This window comes from Pinus tabuliformis, chromosome 9 (assembly GCF_031772625.1).
Source record: "Pinus tabuliformis cultivar Carrire ecotype Pingquan chromosome 9, CPIR1, whole genome shotgun sequence".
NCBI classification, from domain to species: domain Eukaryota; kingdom Viridiplantae; phylum Streptophyta; class Pinopsida; order Pinales; family Pinaceae; genus Pinus; species Pinus tabuliformis.
Genome location: NC_142307.1, coordinates 1,933,979,048 through 1,934,000,271, shown reverse-complemented (window position 1 = coordinate 1,934,000,271; position 21,224 = coordinate 1,933,979,048). Strand labels below are relative to the sequence as shown.

The 21,224-nt window shown below is 38.1% G+C and overlaps 1 protein-coding gene across 1 annotated transcript in view; it reads right to left on the bottom strand.

Moving 5' to 3' along the window:
• The window catches only part of LOC149156700 (uncharacterized), a 131,000-nt gene extending 116,119 nt beyond the window's left edge, over positions 1-14,881 (bottom strand). Inside the window, exon 1 of the mRNA XM_089438413.1 lies at positions 13,319-14,881. Coding sequence (XP_089294539.1) covers positions 13,319-14,578 — 1,260 coding nt within the window. The 5' untranslated portion in view covers positions 14,579-14,881. The remainder of the gene's footprint in view (positions 1-13,318) is intronic.
• Positions 14,882-21,224: the final 6,343 nt, after the last annotated feature.

The following is a 21,224-nucleotide window of genomic DNA, read 5'->3' as shown; positions in this document are numbered from 1 at the left end:
AGAACTTATTCAATGACTTCATTTTCTGTGAGTACCAAATCAATCCTCATCTTCCATGCTATAAAGTTAGTTGAATCAATGAGTTTGTTGCTTTCCTTGCAAAATGTAGCCATTTGTTCTGTAGATTGAGACATAAAAGACAATATGGTACTTACTTGTGAACCAAGAGCCTTTCTTGATGATGTCTTCAACTATCTTGGTGCTTTCAAGAATCTTCAAAATATTTCAAAGATGCCCTAGAGTGATGACTTCTAGGATGCCTTCAACAATCTTCAAGCTCCTCCAAGGAGTGGATAATGTATCCAAGATTCTTTGATACTTTCTTGTCTTCATAGACCTTGTAAGATGCTTCCTATAAAGATATCTTCCAACGAGACTTCAAATTGATAGCCTTCCAAAAGAGAGCAGCCTTTCTTCAAGATGTTTATTCAAAATCAAAGAGCCTTCAAGAGAGAAAGACAGTATCCTTCCTTTAAGGAGAGTTTGATCCTTCTTAAGATGAGGCCTTCAATAAGAACTAGATATAGTAGTCTTCCTTCTTAGGTCAATATGTTTTCTTCCTTTTCTTGTGTGCTTGTTGCTAATGGTTCCCTTTGACAAGCACCATTCTCTTATGTCAACGAGATGATCTTCAAGTTGCCTTCTCTTCACCTTAGCTCTGATACAATGTTGGAGAATCTACTAGGGCATCTATTTAAACAATTCTCCTTATCCTTAATAATTGCTTGTGAACTTTAGTTAGCTTCCTATTGTCCTTTATTAGATTCTTTTCATCAAACAATTATCAAGAGCATAAATCATAAAAAAATAGACACAATAATTACGCTCCAAGCTGGGGAAAAACCCTCCAAGGGGAAGACCCATAAAGAATCTCCTCTTCTTATAGAATCAGATCAAATGAGGATTTCCAAGACCCAAAGACCAAATTCAAAAGCCTCCTCCAAGCACCAAGTCATCCCTCCAAGAAATCCTTCTTCAAGTAAGTCAAAGCCTTCAAAGTCAACGAGAGTCAAACCTTCCTCAATTTGCTCCAATCACAAGTTTTAGCCCTCAAATCAAGTCTGCAACTTTGGCCTGCAATTTTCAGCCCTGCAACAACTGCAAAAACCCTAAAAAACCTTCCCTTCTATGAGAGAAGATTGTCACAAAAATCAGATTTTGGTTTCCTCTTGAGATGCTTCCTTCTCCTAGACCTTCGCTCTCTTTTTCTCCTTTCTTGCTTGAGATCGAACTGCAAAAGTGTGTCCAAATGAATCGAACTTGCTTCCTTTATATAGCCTTCTCATGAGGTTGAATTACCTCAAATTGGGTTGACTTCCTTTGGTAGGGTCAACTTGGTCTTGGAGGTCAAATTTGACTTTCTAGACTCAAAAATAATATCTTTTACATGTTACAACTTGCCCAATAAGGTATTATACAAATGATAAAGACTCTCTTGACTCAACAAAAATATTCTTTTGATTTGACAAACCCTAGAAGCATGAAGGACATGCATGACATAGTTGAGCAATCAAATGGAGCATTAAACCCGTTTGCTTGAAAATAATATTTTTCTTTCTTCTTTTTCTTGTAACATAAGATATATATAATGAGATGAGTACAATGACAATTATGAAGACCAAAACTAGTTACATTTTCCAACAACAAACCTCCTCTGGGCCTTGGATCAGCTACCCTGATCATGCTAAGTCGGTTGGTCAAGCTGGTCCAAGTGCATCATCTTGCGAATAATGTGGGGCAATGAACAAACTGTTGAAGGTACTGAGGATGACCATGGCATGAAATGATGCTAATACACATGATGGGTTCCGATGGCTCTCAATGCATCCCCTACAAATGTCAAAATGATCCTCTAGTGGGCATGGGCCCCAATTAAGTTTCCCAGCCCATGATGAAACCACCTACTAATTACATATAAGATCCATTGTGCTTCCTCACCTTCATGTACAATAATTTGTTAGTGTATATAAGTGAATCAAGCTTGTAATCAAAGGCACAAATGAGACTTCATAATGGGCTTTCCTTCCAAATTTGGGGCTTTGAGCATGTAATAGTGTTACCTCCCTAGGTAGGAGTGGCTAATAAACAAGTAACAACCTTAATAGGTGTTCTAAGCCTCCAAGGGGAAGGACAAGTCCAAGGTACATACTTCACATGATAGGGGTCATGTGAATAATGATGAGGTGGATACGGACACAGGGGTCTTAAGACCGAATGCCATGGGTCCACATACTTGGGTGTATAGATGAAGAGGGAGCTATTGTGGTACATGAGTTACCCTGGCCTTTGTTTTTCCACCCACCTTCATTTGCCTTTAGCCATTCTTGATTTTTCTTTGTTATCACTGCTTGGGACTCCAGGGGATGAGAGCATGTTGTGTAAGATATAAGCAATTATTACCCCCTTAAGGTGGGGTAGTTCATCATCCACCAGGGGTTGGGACATGCATGGGTTCCTTAATGATGTGGGGGCACTCATGGGACCCTAGGAACCAAGGTGATGGCCATAATGAAGGGGCAGAGCTCTTGTTTGGCTTTTTCCCACGTGCTAATATAATGTCGCGAGCCGCGGCCATATTTTGCATTTTATAATATTCTTTTTGTTTCTTGCTTGTGGCCATGCTATGCTTTTAAAGAATTTTTAGTTGTATCAACCCCTGAGGCAACATTTCCAGGCCCGACACAAACAAGTGGACAAGGGGAGGGGGTGTACCAGAGCCTTATGGACCCACTAGTCATTTGGACCTAGAGAGGGAAAATGATGAAATAGGGCTTGTAATGTGAAGAGGGGAGTGAAAAATGTGAAACAGAAAAACGGGACCACGGTACCAAAATAGAGGTTTCCCAAGTATTTCCCTTCCTAAAGCTATAAGCCAATAGAGGAGATCCCATGGGACTAGGATTGAGGATTAACCCCCCATTTATGGTGAGGGAACAAGACTACAGTCAAAACCTTTCCTCCTTCCAAGTCACCCATTAATCCATGCCCAATGTGCCCAAGGAAAAACAAGCATAATCACTCAATTGCACAATGAAAAACATACCTTTAGAATTTATATGTCCCACCTTCAAACATACGCTCTCGACAAATGGGTGAGGGGAAATATGATTGGCTCACGGAGCGGAGATCAAGTGGCACAATGGATCAACTACAATTGTGGCTATCAAAGGATGTTGGTTGCCAGGTGAAGACAAATCTAGGAGAAAAATCCTCCTATGGGGACACCCACTTTTGGTGGGTAACATCTGGTTCCAACTAGGACATGAGCTCACTATAGAGTGCATGAACCATGTACTCGAATGGGAGGTCATCTTACTCGAATGGGAGGTCATGAGAACACTAGCAATCATCTGGGACTACAGACCTGTATCTTGCACATCACAAACAATTGTTGGAAGCATCTATCCTAGGCATACTTTTATCGCCCATGTTTTCATCAAATAATAAAACCATACAAAAAATAAAATTTACTCTAAAATTCAAGTTTAATCTATATGCATCTATTCTAGCATGAGGATATGATATGATGATATTAGTTATGCAAAATCAATATGCAATGTATCTTACTCTAACATGCATGCTACACCATGCGAATGCTAAGTGTAATTATACAACCAATGCAATTATCAATATCATATGTCCTATTCCTATGATCAATAACCATGTGGAAATGAACATGATACTAATGATCCTCATATGCTAGGTCACAAGGGTGGGAGGTGGGAAAAATAAGGCGACCATGAATCCTACAAAGGGGCCATGGGAAAAGGGGATGAACATGATTTAGGTTGGACCCATCGGATCTTTCCTTCAATCAAGAATATGGAGAAATCAATGATCAAGACCCATACTTTTCCTCAAAGGCTCCTTTATTCATGGAGTTCCCTTTGATATCCTCATGCTCCTACCGCGAGGGATAGGAGAAAGAAGAAGACTGACAAGGGGAAATACACCAATCATGTTGTCTATTACAAGAATCATATTGAAAAGGGGCAACCAACATGTGCTCATCATTTTTAATACTAAGGTCCAAGGATTGCTCAAAAGTGATCAATGCTTCTTGATGACATGGAATACAAGGCAAGTCAAAATCCTTATCAAGTTCATCATTAGCATCATAAATGGGGTCTTTGTCAAAGCGGTAGCTAATAATCTCCCATTTCCCTTCTACAACATGCAAGTAGTCTTCAATGTCAATTCTCAAGGGAGCCATGGGATCACCTTGCTCTTCAAGGGGCTCAAAAGGTGTATCATTAGGAATAATATCCTTGACAGAAATAGGGCTAGCCTCAACTTCGCTTTCCACAAATTCTCCTTCTTCATCGGTGTCATAGATAGGATCTTTGTCGAAATGATGGCCACTCATATTCCATTTCCCTTCATTTATATAAATGAAGTCACAAATGTCAACCTTTGGGGAATCAATGGTGTCTACAGTTTTAATATCTTCATGGAGTACATTCAACATCACTTCCTGTGTCGAAGAATCATCGTTATCAGGCTCCTCATCATGGACCAAGGGCTTCATGGAGCTTTCCTCCTCTTTGTTATCGTAGTCAATTCCCCAATTTGTAGTCCAAAATTCTTCCATATATCCTTCATCTACTTGATGATCTTTTCTATTTATGTTCCTCAGGGTCATCACAATCTTCCCTTGGTGTATCTAGCTTTAGGACCTTTGATGGACTCTTTACATTTTCATAAAGATGAAGAAAGAATTGGTTAATGGCCAAGATGTTGTGTGCATCTTCATCGGTCATGAATTGTGACCTCCAATACCCAAAAATAAATTCAACCAAAACTTCAAATGAAGTGGTGTTGATAGGGTCATAGAGATCATTGATTTGACACGTTCCAAGATACTCAATGAATAAATTCACCAAAGTACCTTGGTGAGTGATGCCCTCTCTTGAAACATATGAGATGAATTTAGTTATATGATCAAGTACCAATAATGGATTTCCATTAAATTTTGGGATATCAGGAAATATCTCACACAACTTCCAAAGATCTCCAATATCGAAATGCATTAAAGAATCTCCAATAGTGTACCAAAAGAAAAGTGTGAATTAGTTTACAATAGAAAGATCCAAGTATTGCAGCTCTTTGTTGATGTATTTTCAACTGTTGCAGCTCTTTAGGTACCATGTGCTTCAAGCACTCATACAACCCATCTCTAACCTCCCCAGTATGGTCTTCTCCTAGCTTAGCTTTATAATGATCCTTTGGGTTCAGGAAATACCCGGTTGCATGTATAGGACGATGGAGTTGATTGGTTCATCTGCTATCAATGATCTCCCAAATAGGCCCATATTTACCTACTTCATCCTTGTAGGTTGCCCGTATTTTCTCCTTTACCTAATCCATATCTTCACATGTAGCCCAAGGCCAATTTCCCCATCCACCAACCGTAACACCTAAACAAGGGGCTCACCAATTTTCACAAGCTCTACTACTTTTTTCCAAAAAGTGTTGTCAAAAACCTTCTTTCTGGTGTCATTTCCATCTACTCTACAAGCCCACCAAGATGAATTCCAATCATTACTGGAAAACAATTTCTACAATTTTTGTTGTTGGGGAGTGAAAAATTGCATTGTGAGGAAGTTGCAAATATCGTGATGGCGGGCCTAACAAGCTCCCTGCCCTTCTGTTTTTCCTCATTAGGCTCAATACCCATGAGTGTTTGTAGATGTACATTAAGATACACTTGGCATGCTCTGCACTGTTCTTTACCCACTCCACATCGGGTCCAAAATATGGTCCTATATTTGGACTATAACATCTTTCCAACAAGAACATAGTTTGAAGCATTGTATTTGATGATTTGCACAACATTTTGCTCCCCCATTGTTGTAACCATTTCATCCAAAAGCTCAAATAATAGATTGGCATCTTTCACCCTATCAGATGCATCAACCGATCTCAAAAACATGGTTCCTTGAGGGCAAGAGACAAGGAAATTTATGATACTGCAGTGTTTTCCATCAGTCCACCCATTTGACATGATGGAACAACTTGTTTTGGTCCATAATTCTTTAAACTCGGTCAAATATTCTCCAATGGATGCAACCTCTCTTTACAAAAGAGTTCCCTTTAAGTCATACATAGGAGGGCATTTGAAGCCCTTTCCTACAACGAAAGTAGCATCCCACATAGCTTGGTAATAAGGTGAGTGGGCAACATTAAAGGTGATATCTGTATCATACAACCATCTAGCAATGTATTCAAAAGCAACATCTTTGCATTGCTTTTTCCAATGAACATCCAAGGTGGGTTGAGTTAGACTTGCTTGGGAGGCAGTGGCACTAGCAGAGGCAAAGGTGGAGGAAGGTGTGAAATAGTTGTTAATGTTCATCCGCCTTTTACCTTTGGCTTGAGAGTGAGACCCAAGAGGGGGAGGTTCGAGGAACATAACGGAAGGGGTCATGGAGATTGGTGGAAGGGATAGATCAAGGTCAAAATCATCATACCCCCTTGCTCCTCTCCTAGCCATAGCTTTTGCAATTCCTTCTTCCTTGCAATTTCTTATTTTATAGCCTTTTCCCTAGCCTTTGCTTCATGAAACTTCTCAAACTTTTCAAGGTATTCTTTTCTAATAGGCCCTATCACTTTATCTGGTGCATCATAGGGAGTCACTTGGCCTCTTGTACTAGCCAAGTGTTGTTTCAACATAAAAATACTCCCTCCTCCCACTAGATGCTTGCAATATTTGCGCAACATTTTGCCATCAACAACATGACAGTGAACCCATGCAGCATCTTTGGCTTTTGGGCCATGGTGAATGGTGAAATTTCAAATTTCAAAGGAAAGAGATCTACAAATAAAAAAGAAAATGCAAAACCTATGATCAACTACTAATCTACTACAGAGGTTGTTTTTTTAACTTGAAAGTTGAAATAGGGGATATACATAATTGAAAACAAGGACAGCAATGAGATATGGAAATTTAAGGGAAATATCATACCTAGGAATGAAAATCAATTGATAAAGCCTCCTCCCAAAGATGCCAACTCCACTAGACAGTAGACAGCTCCAAACCAACTCCAAGATGACAATGAACATCCAAACTTCTTGTTGTTGCATCATTGTCCATGCTCTCAAATGCTCACAAACACTAGAAATCAAATGTGTGAGGCAAATAGGAGATTGGACTTCGTTTTATTAATTTAGGGGAGCAGATTTGGGGGGGAACCCTGAGCAAGTTTTGCAAAAACCCAACTTCAAAAACCACCTACGGTCCCCATCAAAATGTCGAATTGTGTAGCACTAGAACTGGTCGATTTGTGACAGAATCGGCCAATCAAGACTGGTTATGTACCAAACCGGCTCCAAGATGAAAATGAACCCCCAAACTTGTTGTTGCAGTACTGTCGAAGCTCTCAGATGCTCACAAACACTAGAAATCAAATGTGTGATCCAAATAGGAGCTTGGACTCCTTTTATAAGTTTAGGGGGGCAGATTTGGGGGGAAACCTGCCCATGCTTTGCAAAAAACCACCTGCAAGCCCCATCAAAACGTGTTAATTTTAGGTATGTTCTATGCTTAGAGCAATTTATTTCAATTTTCACAGTTAGCTCAATATCTTTCCAGATTAACAATCACATCAGCGTTAAAGTAAATTGCAGATAGAACATAAACATAAATCGTAGAAGACAAGCCAAGACGAGGACACTAGATGTGGCGCTAGCCAGGGACAAACCCCAATGTGGGGAAACCTTTGATCAATTCTTCTTATATGTTCTTCAATAGTTCAGCAGATAGAGAGAGAGAGAGAGATAGTACATTTACAACAAAAGTCAACACTTTGACTTATCTAGGTAAGAGCATAGATCATCTCTAAGAAGATGATACATGAGATCAGTTGAAGACATGCTGCTTCAATTGACTCTCCAAGATGACTCCTTCACCTACCATTCTATTGCATCTCGTCATCATGATGCACCTCACCGCGCTGCACCATGTTGCACCCATCATTACAATGTTGGACCTCAAGCTGTACACATCATACTACTGCACCTTATGTTGTACACATCATATTGTTGCACCTAATGCTACACTTGTTGCACCATGCTGCCATAGTTGTCCCATGTACCATACTGTTGTCCCATTCTTATGCTCCAACAAGCGCCATAGCCTAGTTGTCCCCATGTGTTTGCAGCACCATGCTTGCCACCATGTACTTGATGTTGCTGCTGACCTATTGTGCCACAGCTGCACAATGTCATTGTTGTCTTAATTAGCATGTCATTGGGTTGTCCCAACATGCTACTACCCAATGAGTTTGCAGCACCATGTACCTTTGTTGCCATGTCACAACTTCTGGCTATGCCATCATAGTTGTTGTCCCAACATGCTGCTGTCCAATGAGTTTGCAGTACCATGTACCTTTGCTGCCATGTCACAACAGCTGTCTTGCCTTAGCATTCTTTTGTTGTCCTAATTTACTATATAGTTGTCCCTTGCAGCTCCATGCTTGCCATGCTTACCATCTGTTGTTTCACCATGCTGCACTACTACATTGCATCACAGGTTAGGGCATCACCCTACAGCCCTTATCCTCCATACAAATCAGCAAGACAGCCTTCTAAAGTTTGCGGTTCTCCAAGGGAATAACCCTCCACACCTATGCTATTCCTTTTGGCTTGTTTAACTGCAGTTAAGGCCACGTTGTCCCTACAACTCCTTCATGTTGTCTAGGGCAGCCCCTTCGTTGTTCCTTTGACCCTTTATACGGCGGCTAAGACTCTCTTGTTTGACTATGGTTAGGGCTGAATTAGACTAGCGTTTAGGGCTAGATTAGGTCAGCGTTAGGGCAGCCTTTAGTCTGCGTCTAGGGTTGCCTTCCATCTGCATCTAGGGCAGCCTCTTTTCCTCCAACGTCTAGGGCTTCCACTCCTAGATTTCTCTTCCACTAAAACCCAAGACAAGTGGAGAGAAATCAAGATAGAAGTGTGTGTGTAAAATGACTCTGAAGTCATCTCCTTTTATACTAAAACTTGAGCACATGTGGGGTTTATTTGGTTGTTGGCCGACCTTGACGAATTGTCTTATAACACAAATAAATTCATAACTCCATGAATACCTATCAGAATCAGATGATCTTTAGATCAATCCTACACCTCTCGATAAGAGGGATCCAAGAAAAATATCAGCTACCATAAATAAGATGGCCCACATGGAGTTTGGCCCCATGTTACTTGGGAGCGGGGAGCGGGAGCGGGAGCGACCATTTTCAGAAGCTCCCGGTTTGGGAGCGAAAACGGGAGCGGGAGCGACCATTTTTAGAAGCTCCCAGTTTGGGTGCGAAAACGAGAGCGGGAGCGACCATTTTCAGAAGCTCCCGGTTTGGGAGCGAATCCCGGAGCGATTTTTTAAAAATATATATTTTTTATATTTTTTAATTTTTGATACATATATGTCAACAAAAACATGTAGAATGATGAATTAGATATAAAAAACATAAAAAAGCATAGATTGAACCATATAACAACAATCATCTAGAAGTTATAATCTTCATCAACCACGTCCGCAAGTTAGTAACATACAACATATTGAGTCTCATGATTCATCAATCTTAAAGTTTCAAGCTTTCAAAATTCAATATATAACATTTATCATCATTGATCACCAAAGTTGTACTTGTAAGCTAAGTGTAACCATTACAACAAATAATATCTAACATGAAATGAAATGTTATAAAATGAAATGAAATGAAACAACTTTCAACTTTCATGAAGCATCATATTCATAATTCATTACTAATGAGTTATAATTGCCAACTTCAAACTTAAATTGTCATATATTGTTTAAAAAAATATCATAATAAATATGAAAGAGTCAATAGTTATAAAAGCTACTAGAAACTAGAAAAGAGAAGTAAATCTATTATCTATTTCTTATGCTTGGGCCTCTTGCCACCACGAGAAATGTCTAATTTTTTAGTCTTGTTGCAAAATCAGGATCTTTGTCATTAATATCACCCTCCAAGCATTAATATCCAGAGGTATCTTTGTCATTACCTTTGTATCTGTATAGGGATCTTTGTCATTAATATCACCCTCTAAGCATTAACATAAGATAGAAAAAGCATAGCATGTCAAGTCAAGATTTTGTTTGAGTGATGCGTACATTTTTAGAAGGGTCATGATAGAGGAGTTTGACAACCAATGTCACTAACATCAAGGTACATAGAGGGATTGATACTCTTGATTAAATATGAGTTCCATACCCTAATACATGACAAAATTCAATGGAAACATTGCAATCCCCCAATCCTGAAATCCTGAAAAACTGATAAGTCTGCTGGATTTTGAATGAAATCTAAAATTCTACTTTCTCCATATGAAATCCAATGAGGATGAAACCACTCTCAAACATCCTGAGTCATTTCATGGTAATGTTAAAAATTTAAGTAAAAGTCACTTTTACTTTAAGAATTTAACATTACCATGAATAGCATATCTATACTAGGGCCTAGACTTGATCATTAAGCTGCCCCACTCAAAAACTATTTGTTTCTTTCAAAAAAATTGCATTTCGAACATTACTACAAAAAAAAAGGCAAAACGCTCCCGAAAAGGCAGGGAGCGAATTTTTTTTAGGGTGGGCGCTCCCGACCCGCTCCCGAGTTGCTCCCGCCCGGAGCGCAGATTGGGAGCGGGAGCAGGGGGGGGGGGGGGGGGGGGGGGCGCTCCCCCGCAACTATGGTTTGGCCCTAGTTGCCAATTTTAACAAAACGCCCAACTGTGCAGCGCCCGAATTGGCTAGTTTGTGACAGAATCGGACAGTCAGGACCAGTTAGGCTAGTTTGGTACTTAACTGATCCTGATCAGCCGATTTGGCCAATTTCCAGTTCGAACCAGGTTTAAAAGTCTGGTTCAATCTGAAAGTTTTCCAACCGACGGGTTTGGCCAATTTCCAGTTCGAACCGGACGATTTTTAAAACTATGGTTTCAACCTGGTTTCGGTACACATTTCCTGCAACTTAGATCTGAACTCTCAAATAACATCTGTATTCTACCAATTGCAAAGAATAAAATCACAACACAAAAGATTCAAATCTCTAAGTCACTAACCATCTCAGTGTTGTGCCCTTCATCTCTTTTATAGAATAAGAGACAAGGGAAGATGTGATGTATCTGGACTTATGCATGAAGTACCCCAACTGAAAAGTCAAACCCTAACTCTAATCAATATAGCCAGTGCACCCTCCTGCATGAATAATAGTACCCGAGTTTGTGTGTCCCATTGGAGGATGATTGGCACATACACATGTTGCATGCACACTGCTCTTTGGGATCTGTGCCCTAACTACTTATGGATCTGCACCTTTCTCTAAGAATAGATCATGCATGTAATGTAAACTGAACTGGACTAAACAGAACTAGAACTGAACTGAAATAGAAATTGAAATGACACTGGAACTTCTTGAATCTGGAACTGCATACTGCAGTGAGCTGAGTTTAACTGATGGTGGCAAAATTAGAAATACACATAACTATACATCTCTCACACTCTACCGTGCACAAAAAACTAGGCAAACTGTTGCTGCAAAATTAGAAATACACATAACTACACCTCCCTCACACTCTGCTGTGGACAAAAACCCAGGCAAACTGTTGCGATAACTGCTGCTGTACAGACCTGCATCAAATGCCCTCTTCCTCCTGCTGCTGTACCTACTGACATTGTGCACCCTGTGCTGTGGAGAAGACTTTCCAAGCTAAACTAGGTAATATCTAACACAAACTTTGTATATAACCTGACACTATCTAGGTCACGTTGTGTGTCCATGCCAGAAGTGTATTATGAGTGTATAATCTGTGAAACCTTGAAATTCATAATAATAGCATTGTGATCAGAATGTACAGAGTGAGAATCAAAATGAAACATCCGGGATTTCTGTTTTTCTATTTGCTGTGGTTTTCCCTGTCCTATTTCCTGTGGTTATCCTTGTCAACAGCCAATCATCTAACCTGAGTTTTAGCACATTAACATGAAAATCTTTCAAATTCCAGAGGACTGACACTTTAATCATAACATTTTGCCTTACTGAGAAGAAAAGTTGGAAAAGGAATGCCAGTTGAATTGACTACTGAGCATTGGATTTCCAAGCATTATCATTGAAGTAAAATTTACTATAATGTGCCATCTGTATTTAAAGCTTCTGCTAATTTAAAACATATCAAAGGTAAAAAAATTCTGTAACACATCATGCATATCAGTAGTATACTCTATAGATACATAAGGATAAAGAAAAAAATTATTAATGTCCAACAAATGATCACAAAAGTACGTCAATGGGACTGAAAGAGTGCATAAGTGTCAAATGCAAAGTGGAAGTGCAAAAGCAACAACTAAATCAGTACTGAAAGCAGAAAAGACAAAGAACTAAGTGTCTAGCTGAAGGCAAAATATCTAGCCAACAAGCAAGTGTGAGGAACTTGATGCAAGAAACATCCATTGAACTTTCATGCTCAAAATCCATATTATTTTAATTTATTTCTAAAGACACAATGAAGTTGTAAGTCCACAGGATAAGAATCTTTTAAAGCCTGCATAGATGAGGGCTGGGGATTTTGACGACAGAATATACCCTTCCTTTGTAGCTGCTTGTAAAAACAACAGAGAATTCAAAATTAGGGTCTTGCTTTATAATGAATTTAGCAAAACTGCTAGAGCAACCCACTTCCTTGTATATGGCTTTGTATTCCTGGAAGCATTTTCATTCTATTCAATCTCTCCCGGGTGCCACTTTGACATTCCAAAACCATTTGAAAAAAAAGGCAAAATATCTGAAAAAGCATTACTTTCCATAAGGGCATCTCCCATATAGGTCCATACATAGCAAGTTCCCTGAAAGATTTGGACCTTTACCGTGCATAACTTTTTCGGGCAGTTCCAGTGGACGGAATCAAGCTCAGGGAAAACAAAAAGGATCCTGCAGCTATGGCAGCTTGTGCTTAATTTAATTATATTTATGCTTATTGCTGGTGCCCCTTCCCAGGGTAGACATTAATGTTTTTGTGACCTTTTGTTACTTGACCTAGCACTAATGAATTTTGTTATTACTGCTTGATCACAATGGAGATTTTGTCCACTTTAATGAACCGCATTGACTTGGTTTTTTTTAGATTCAACAGGACATTTACATGTGCCTCTTGTTACTTTCTGGTGATACCCTTTTACTTTTCCCACCCATTTTTTTGTAAAATGTCAGATGAGCATATTGTTATATTAATTGGGAAGCATTTTTACGATCAAAAAAAGAAGATGGAGAGATAATTTTCTACAAACAAATAGAGATAGGAAACACACCTTCTGTAAAGACTGCAGTAGACGAATGCCTTCCTCCTCGACCGCAACCTGCAATTCTAATATTTCCTGCATTTTCAAGACCATGGAATCACAATCTGCTTCAGCGCTTCTGAAGGTATTAAGAGCTGCTTCTTTTGATTTCTCCACAGAAAGCAAGCTCTCGCTAAGACTTTCCGCCCTTTCAAAATCCTCTCTTTCGCAAGCATCCTCTAGTTCTTTCTCAATCTCCTTGTACTTGTTAGAGGCAATATTTACTTCCTCAGCAGCTTGTCTTCTCTTCTGCGCTGCCGCTTTCCTGGAGATAGATATAGAGGCAGCCTTTTCTTGAAGCTCCTTTAACTTCATCGATAATCGGTCCTTAATATCAGCCAGATTCTTTTCAATGGAGTGTCCCCTTGGTGATACACCTGTTGGCTCCACACCAATCGGTTGATGCTCAGATTGCCTTGCAACATCAAAATCAGCATTCTCAATCTCGACAGAGGTTTGCAATACACTCTCAACATGATTTGATTCGCATCTCTCGGCTGCCTCTACTACATCAGATTCTCTTTTCTCTGCTGTGATCTCGAGATTTGGGGTATCAATTGAGCTTCCCACTTCTTCTGAAGAGGGTCTCTGAATCATAGGGATTTCATCAGAACCTATTTTTTTCCCATCTATGCTAAGATCACTGTTATCTAAGATATCGAAGTTGGGTTCCTCTTTTGATTCATTAATTTGCAATTGAACTCCTTGATCATCAACATTGGCATGAACTTGAGCTGATGAGTAAGCTTCCAAGATATTATTACTATGATTGTTATTATTATTATTACCTTGATTGAGATTATTACTACCAGTCTGCAATCCATCATCAAAGCTGTAATCATCCCGACCATACCCAATCTTGAAGCTCTTTTTTTTCCTTCTAGAACCCTGTCTGCTTCCAGTAACTTCAACCGACCTTGTTAATAATGAACCCTTTCTGAGACCATTACTAATATTATTTTCCCTGTTTGAATCCAACGCTAACAATTTCGAATTTTCATCAATTGAGTCTTCGTTTATGGAGCAGAGATTGAGATCAGAGAAAAGATTTTCATCAAGAGGTTGACTTACAGCACTAATACCAATGGAGGATTCGTTCTCCGGATTCCGCTGGAGTTGTGCCGGTGTTTCTAGGGTATCAATTTGAGAGGGCGTCATCAAAACCATCCCTTCGAATAAAGAGTCCAATTCATCCTGTCCGCCATTATTATCTGCATTATGTGCCTCCATCGCTGATTGGAACGGATCAAATAAGCTTCATGCTCTTTAAAAAACTTCTACCTTTCACCAGAGATCGGGCAGCTTGCTGCCTGTGAGTTCCTGTTACATGAGAACTCTCAGTTTAAATTGTTACGTGAATAGTTTGAATGTTTTTACGTGCGAGAGAATACTTCTTCTGATGGTGATTTAAATATGAACCCCACCGGATTCGAACCCGTCACTGACGGTGCTCTTCCTGTATCTGCACCATCTGCATTGAGATGCGAGATCTTGATTGCCCTGAGGCCGCATGTGTTTTTTTACTTTGGTTGTAATTGCTTTCGAGGTGCAAGTTGTGCATGTAAATTTTATAATAAATTACTAATTCTGGAATGGGAAATTTAATTTTACGGAAATTTTTATAAAATATTATATAGCATATTTCGGGTATGAATAGATTCATTATCAAAATAAAATAACTAATTCTGGAATGGGAAATTTAATTTTACGGATATTTTTATAAAATATTATATAGCATATTTCGGGTATGAACATATTCAATCATCAAAATAGAAAATCATAAAAGTTAAAAGAGGTAAATAATGTATATTTTAGCGCACTTAAAAATTCATAATTTAGCACATAAAATAATGGAAATTTTTATGTGATTTTGATAAAATTTGGTAGAAATTTTTGAAAATCTCTGTTATATTTGTCAAATTTCAGTTTTCTATAGAGTGGAAATTTTTATCATAACTCAGTGGTCAAACCAGCAATGGCCACAACCATCACTAGTTGTTTTCTGCAATTGCAGGTTGACAAACCGCCCAAAGTAATTGCCTAGCTAGTGGTCCATAAGGGGGCGGGTTTTGAGATGCCTCTGGGCCTTGACCCATTAACTTGTTTCCTTATGTTTGAGGAAGACTAATTATTCGCTAGTGGTCCATAATGGAGCGGGCTATGCCTCTTGGCCTTGAGCCATTAACTTGTTTCCTTATGTTTGAGGAAGACTAATTCCAAGTAAAAGCAATTTCATCTTGGCCTTGAGCCATTAACTTGTTTCCTTATGTTCGAGGAAGACTAATTCCAAGTAAAAGCAATTTTGGACCACAAACCACTCAGGTCTATATATATTAATTAGTTTTATATTAATTTTGTGTTTTGTTAATTCTTATTTTTAAATTAAATTAATAATAACATTGTATAAGTTTAAATTAGTTTATTGTTTTGATGGAAATGTATATAAAAAAAATAAGCACCTAAAAAAAGAGTTCATTGTAATATGTTAGTTATGTTCTTTTTATTAAGATGCTTAAGTTTATTATGGACTTAAAACAATTGCAGGTTAGCAAATCTTTGGATTTGGGTTAAAAAGAAGCTTCTTTTTAAGACCCTCGTCACTCATGTTATTTTATTTTATATGGATGTGAGATTTGAGATTGCAATATTACTTTGAAATTTATAAATGTTAAATTGGATGAAGATTATAACAATAAGAGTCTAAAATTTTGTTGAGAATTTGTTAAATTAGTTGGTGTTTTCTATTTTATAAGCTAAATCCATTATTTACATCAAGTATTATCTTTAAAATGAAGAAAAGTGTCTTAAAGTTTTAAAGAGATTTATTTCGGAAGAACATATAAAGATTGAGTAAATAACGGCATGTAGTGTATACAATTATCTTGGAATTGTGTACATTTGTTGTTCATTTCAATGTTTATACATATTCTAGATGTTATTTATGAAATGTGTCTTTAATCTACTATCCTCATGGACAAAATTAGTCATAAGATATAATAATGTTTTCTAAATTAGATTACACATAATTGTCAATTGTTTCTTTGAATAATTGAACCTTTTATAGGATTGCTAGCAACCACTCATGGATGGGCACATCATAGAATTTGTGAACCCCTTTCTTACACACTTTTTCGAGGTCATTGTGAGGAGGGGAAGAAGCTAACAAAAACATTTTTTGACATTGTATATAAGATGGTTTATGATATGCTCCCTCCATTTCTTTTCTTTCCTAGTTTATCTTGTTTTTTACAATCCATGGGAACATGAGTATCATGGATGGAAGGTGGCCACTTCCCCAAACAAATATTTCCATTTGGAATCTTACATAGCACATGTGTCAAGGTAGTTCAAATAAGTTTGACTTGATCATAGATTCAATTTATCGTTGGCAGTTTTCAAACCCCAGGTTTTAAAAACCCATAGTTTTGCCCATGGTATTCTAATTTAATGTAGCCTATTTAGAGGCATGAAGACTCCATTGTAATTTGCCTTTGGACTATGAATATTAGATCTATTACTCAAAGTTGGTTTTCCTGTAAAGGTTTCTAGGTTGAAATATGTTGTTCATTTGTTAATCTTTATGTGTTATGTGCTATGAGGTTGCCTTGTAACCTCACTCTCGTGGAACACTCAAAGTAAACTTGCAATTAGGAACTTTACTTGTATTATTGTTATAATAAGGGAGATAAGCCTCATATGAATAAAGGTTTCCCCTCATTTCATTACATCATCAAACATTTGTTAGGCCCCTATTGTGAAAATTATATCACTACAACAACTGATTTATTTTACCTACTTATTTCCCGATAAGTTATTTATGAAAATCCTTCAGTAAACATTAAAATAAATTATGCTGCAGATATCACATCATAATACATGAACAAACACATGCACAAGAATTAACACATCGACACAAATATTTTGGACAATCAGTCCCCGAAAAACCCAATGTGGGAAAATCGGTGCAGCAATGGAGGATTTTATTATTCAACAATTCTTCAGTACAACTGGGTGTTAAACTGGCTTACCCAACAAAGAGAAAATTTGTCAACGCTTCCCTAATCTCAATGTCAGCCTAGCTAACCTTTGCGTAGCTCCCAGACCCTCTGCGTCAGCCCCTACCTCTCTGCATCAGCACTGAGCTTCTCTGCGTCACCCACGCATGCCCTTAAGTGACTGCGCAGTCTGCAGCCTCTGCATCTGCCTCTCCAACCTCTGTGTTGTTCCCTTGGTGTTGTTCCCGACCCTCTGTTCCATACTTGCTGCCTCTTGCTGCTCTCCAAATCACTACTTTGAATTTCTCAGCTAACCCCGCTCCAGAAATCGAACTGACTGGTCTCCCTCAGTGTGTTCTCCAACTAACCCTCAAACTTCTTCTTATACTTTTCTTGTTAGTTCTTCAACGGCCGATATTAAATCTCTAATCAACGGCTAAGATTATATTTGGCTTGATCCATGACTTTTGGAACCTTCTAACCCAATTTTATATTAATACTCATTAATATTTTATGTTTCCTAAGTTTAGACTTAGGAACTCCATTAAAAATATTATTTATTTTAATATCTCCCAAACCGGTTAGAATCTGCCCAAACCAATTCTGGGTCTTCGAGATCTCATATGCTTAGCCTCTCCACCAATTTTCATGGCTAGAGCACATCCGATGCTACCCCAAATCAATACCTATACTATTAGTGTAACCCCTTATTGTTATTAGTGCAACCCCCTTATTATATTGTTGTTCTCATGTAGCCCTCGTATTGTTATTATTGTGCCCCATAGAAGTCCACCATTTTTATTGTTGTGCCCTTACATTATTATTGTTATGTCAGCTCTGATTATATTATGATCCCTTGGACTCCTATATATAGAAAGGAGGTTTTGTCATTTGTATCATCCAAGAATTGTTCATTTGTGTAATGTAAAGGAGGTTGCCCCCTCGAAGAGACTGATTTTTAAGTCATTGATCTATCTTTTCTATCTTTTTGTGAGTTGGTTTCATAACATTTGGTATCATAGCTTTGGATTCTAGGGTTTCGCATGCTCCAAACAGGTCATCATGGCATATTCGATATAACTTTTTTTCTAAGACGTTTCAGAAGCTAAAAAAAAAACCCATTTGAGAAGAAATTGTTTTTAACCTCGGGTCCGAATTTCAAATTTTGTCTCTCTATATTTTCGGATATATGATCTGAGGAAATTAGGGTGTTTGCAAGCTCCAGAATTCCATCTCAAATAGATCATCGTGGAATTTTCGCTATAATTGTTTTTCCACAAAGGTTCAGACTTTGAAATTAAAACCCATTTGAGCCGAAATTGTGGTGAATCTTGGGTCCGAATTTTAGATCTTGTTTCTCTATATTTTCGGAGATACAGTCCAAGACATTTAGGGTTTCTGCAGGCTCCTGAATTACATCCCAAACAGGTGACTTGGGGAAAATCGTCATAACTTTCTCTCTGAGCATCAGATTGAAATTTCGTAAGAAGCTAAAGAAAGAGGACAAACTTTACTTTTATGTGTATTGTTTTGAGGTCCGAAGGTCGAAACAATAACACGTGGCACTTCGTATAAGTTCTCTATACTGAAAAAGTATATAAGCAGGTCATCTTGGGAGATTGGGAATAACTCTTTCTTGGAGAATCCAATTTCGATAAGACTGGTGGCATTGGAAATAGGACACAAAGGGATACTTCAGGTCATAATTTCATACCTTGGAGATCTGAAATTTCAGAGATACAATAGATTCAAGATCGAGTTGCTAAAAGAAAGAAAAAGAATGACTCGAATCAAGAAAATAGAAACATCTAGTAAGCAAAATTAGATGGAGGATTTGAAGAATGTGATCGAAGCTAAGATAAATAGTTTTATATGTGCCATGGAAGCTAATATCGATTGTAGGAAAGCAAATTTGAAGAAAGGCATGGACGATTTGAAGAAAGACATGGAAGGTTTGAAGGAAGGTGGGACAAAGTAGCTACAAGAAAGACCTCCTAATGACGAAAAGGTAGTAGAGGAAACTCATGATGAGAAAAACATAAATGTTAATCATGATTTCATAGAATCTAACATTGGATTGAAGACCCACCATTTTTCAGAAGTCGATATGAGGAAGTTTGATGGCAAGGATCCCATAACATGGATACTACAGATGGAGAAATATTTTGATCTACATGATGTGCAACTGTTACAAAAGGTACTTATTGCATCTTTATATTTAGAATCGAATCAATTTTTATGGTATAAGGGCTTTGTTCTCGTAAACCACTTGTCACCTGGTCAATTTTCATGGAGGAAATGATAGCACATTATAAGGATCACAGAGAAACACCTTCTTTAGCCAATTGATATTTCTCAAACAAAAGGGTTCAATGGCAAATCACATTGAGGACTTCCAAAAATTGAATATAAGGTTAAATGATATTCCAGAGAAGCAAAGGATTGATGTCTTCATAGGGACTTTAAAGGATAACATTCAACATGAGGTTCGCCTTTGGGAACCTAATTCATTGGAGAAGGCATACAGGTTGGCAAGAAAAATTGAAAGCAAAATTATGGCAACAAGGAAGCCTACCACTCATAACTATAAAGATGGAAGTGTTGTTTCTCCTAGCCTTTCACCACCTACAAGGTTGAGACCACAACAATTGGAAGAAAAAAGAGAAAAAGGGATTTGTTACAATTGTGATAGAAAATACACTAAAGGTCAAAAGTGTGCTGAGAAGAAATTAACTTACATAGATGTGGAAGAGGAGCAAGAAAAGGAACAAGAAACATCAAAAGGAGAGGATATACACTAGGAACCAAACTCAGAGAAAGAATAAATGAATCTAACCATGTCTTGTAATGCATTGACAGGAATTACCACTCCTGAAACTCTCAAGATAGAAGGGCATATCAAGAAGAAAAAGGTAATAGTGTTGATTGATTCGGGTAGTACCCATAATTTTATTCATTGTAAGATAGCCAAGGAATTGAATTGCTTACTATATCCAACACCAGAGTGTCAAGTAATGGTTGCAAATGGAGGAACCATAAATTGCTCTAGAAAGTGCCATAATATCAAGCTATCCATGGGAGAATATGTCTTGAATATTCCAATGGGTGGTGCAGATGTTGTACTAGGAGTTCAATGGCTACAATCTTTGGGTATGATAGCTTTTAATTTTCAAGAACTTTTCTTAAAAAAAAATTGGGAGGGAAAGGAGGTTGAATTAAGGGGTATCGCAGGGAAACGGGGAAAGATAATCAGCTCTAACAGGATGACAAAGCTTCTAAAAAAAACAACATGGCGAAATTGCACAATTATGTTCACTAGAGGTACCCACATTGAAATCATACATTTCTCCAAATCTCCAAAAAGTTATGGACAATCATTCCAAGGTATTCGAGACTCCCAAAGGCCTCCCACCTATTTGTGATCATGATAATGCTATTCATTTGATTCCAGGAAGTGTTCCCCCAAACATCAGATCTTACAAATATCCATATGCCCAAAAGAGTGAAATTGAACGTATGGTTGCAGAAATGCTAGAGGTTGGATTATTCAACCTAGTCAAAGTTCTTTCTCTGCTCCAGTGATATTGGTACAAAAGAAGGATGGATCATGGCGCATGTGTCCGGATTATAGGGAGCTCAATAAACTTACTATTAAAGATAAATTTCCGATTCATGTCATTGATGAATTATTGAATGAATTACATGAAGCAATTTACTTCACCAAGTTGGATCTTCGTTCAGGATATCATCAAATCAAAATGAAGATTGAATACATTCCAAAAACAACATTTAGAACTCATGAGGGTCATTATGAATTTTTGGTCATGCCTTTTGGCCTTACCAATGCACCTTCTACATTTCAAGGTTTGATGAATTCCATT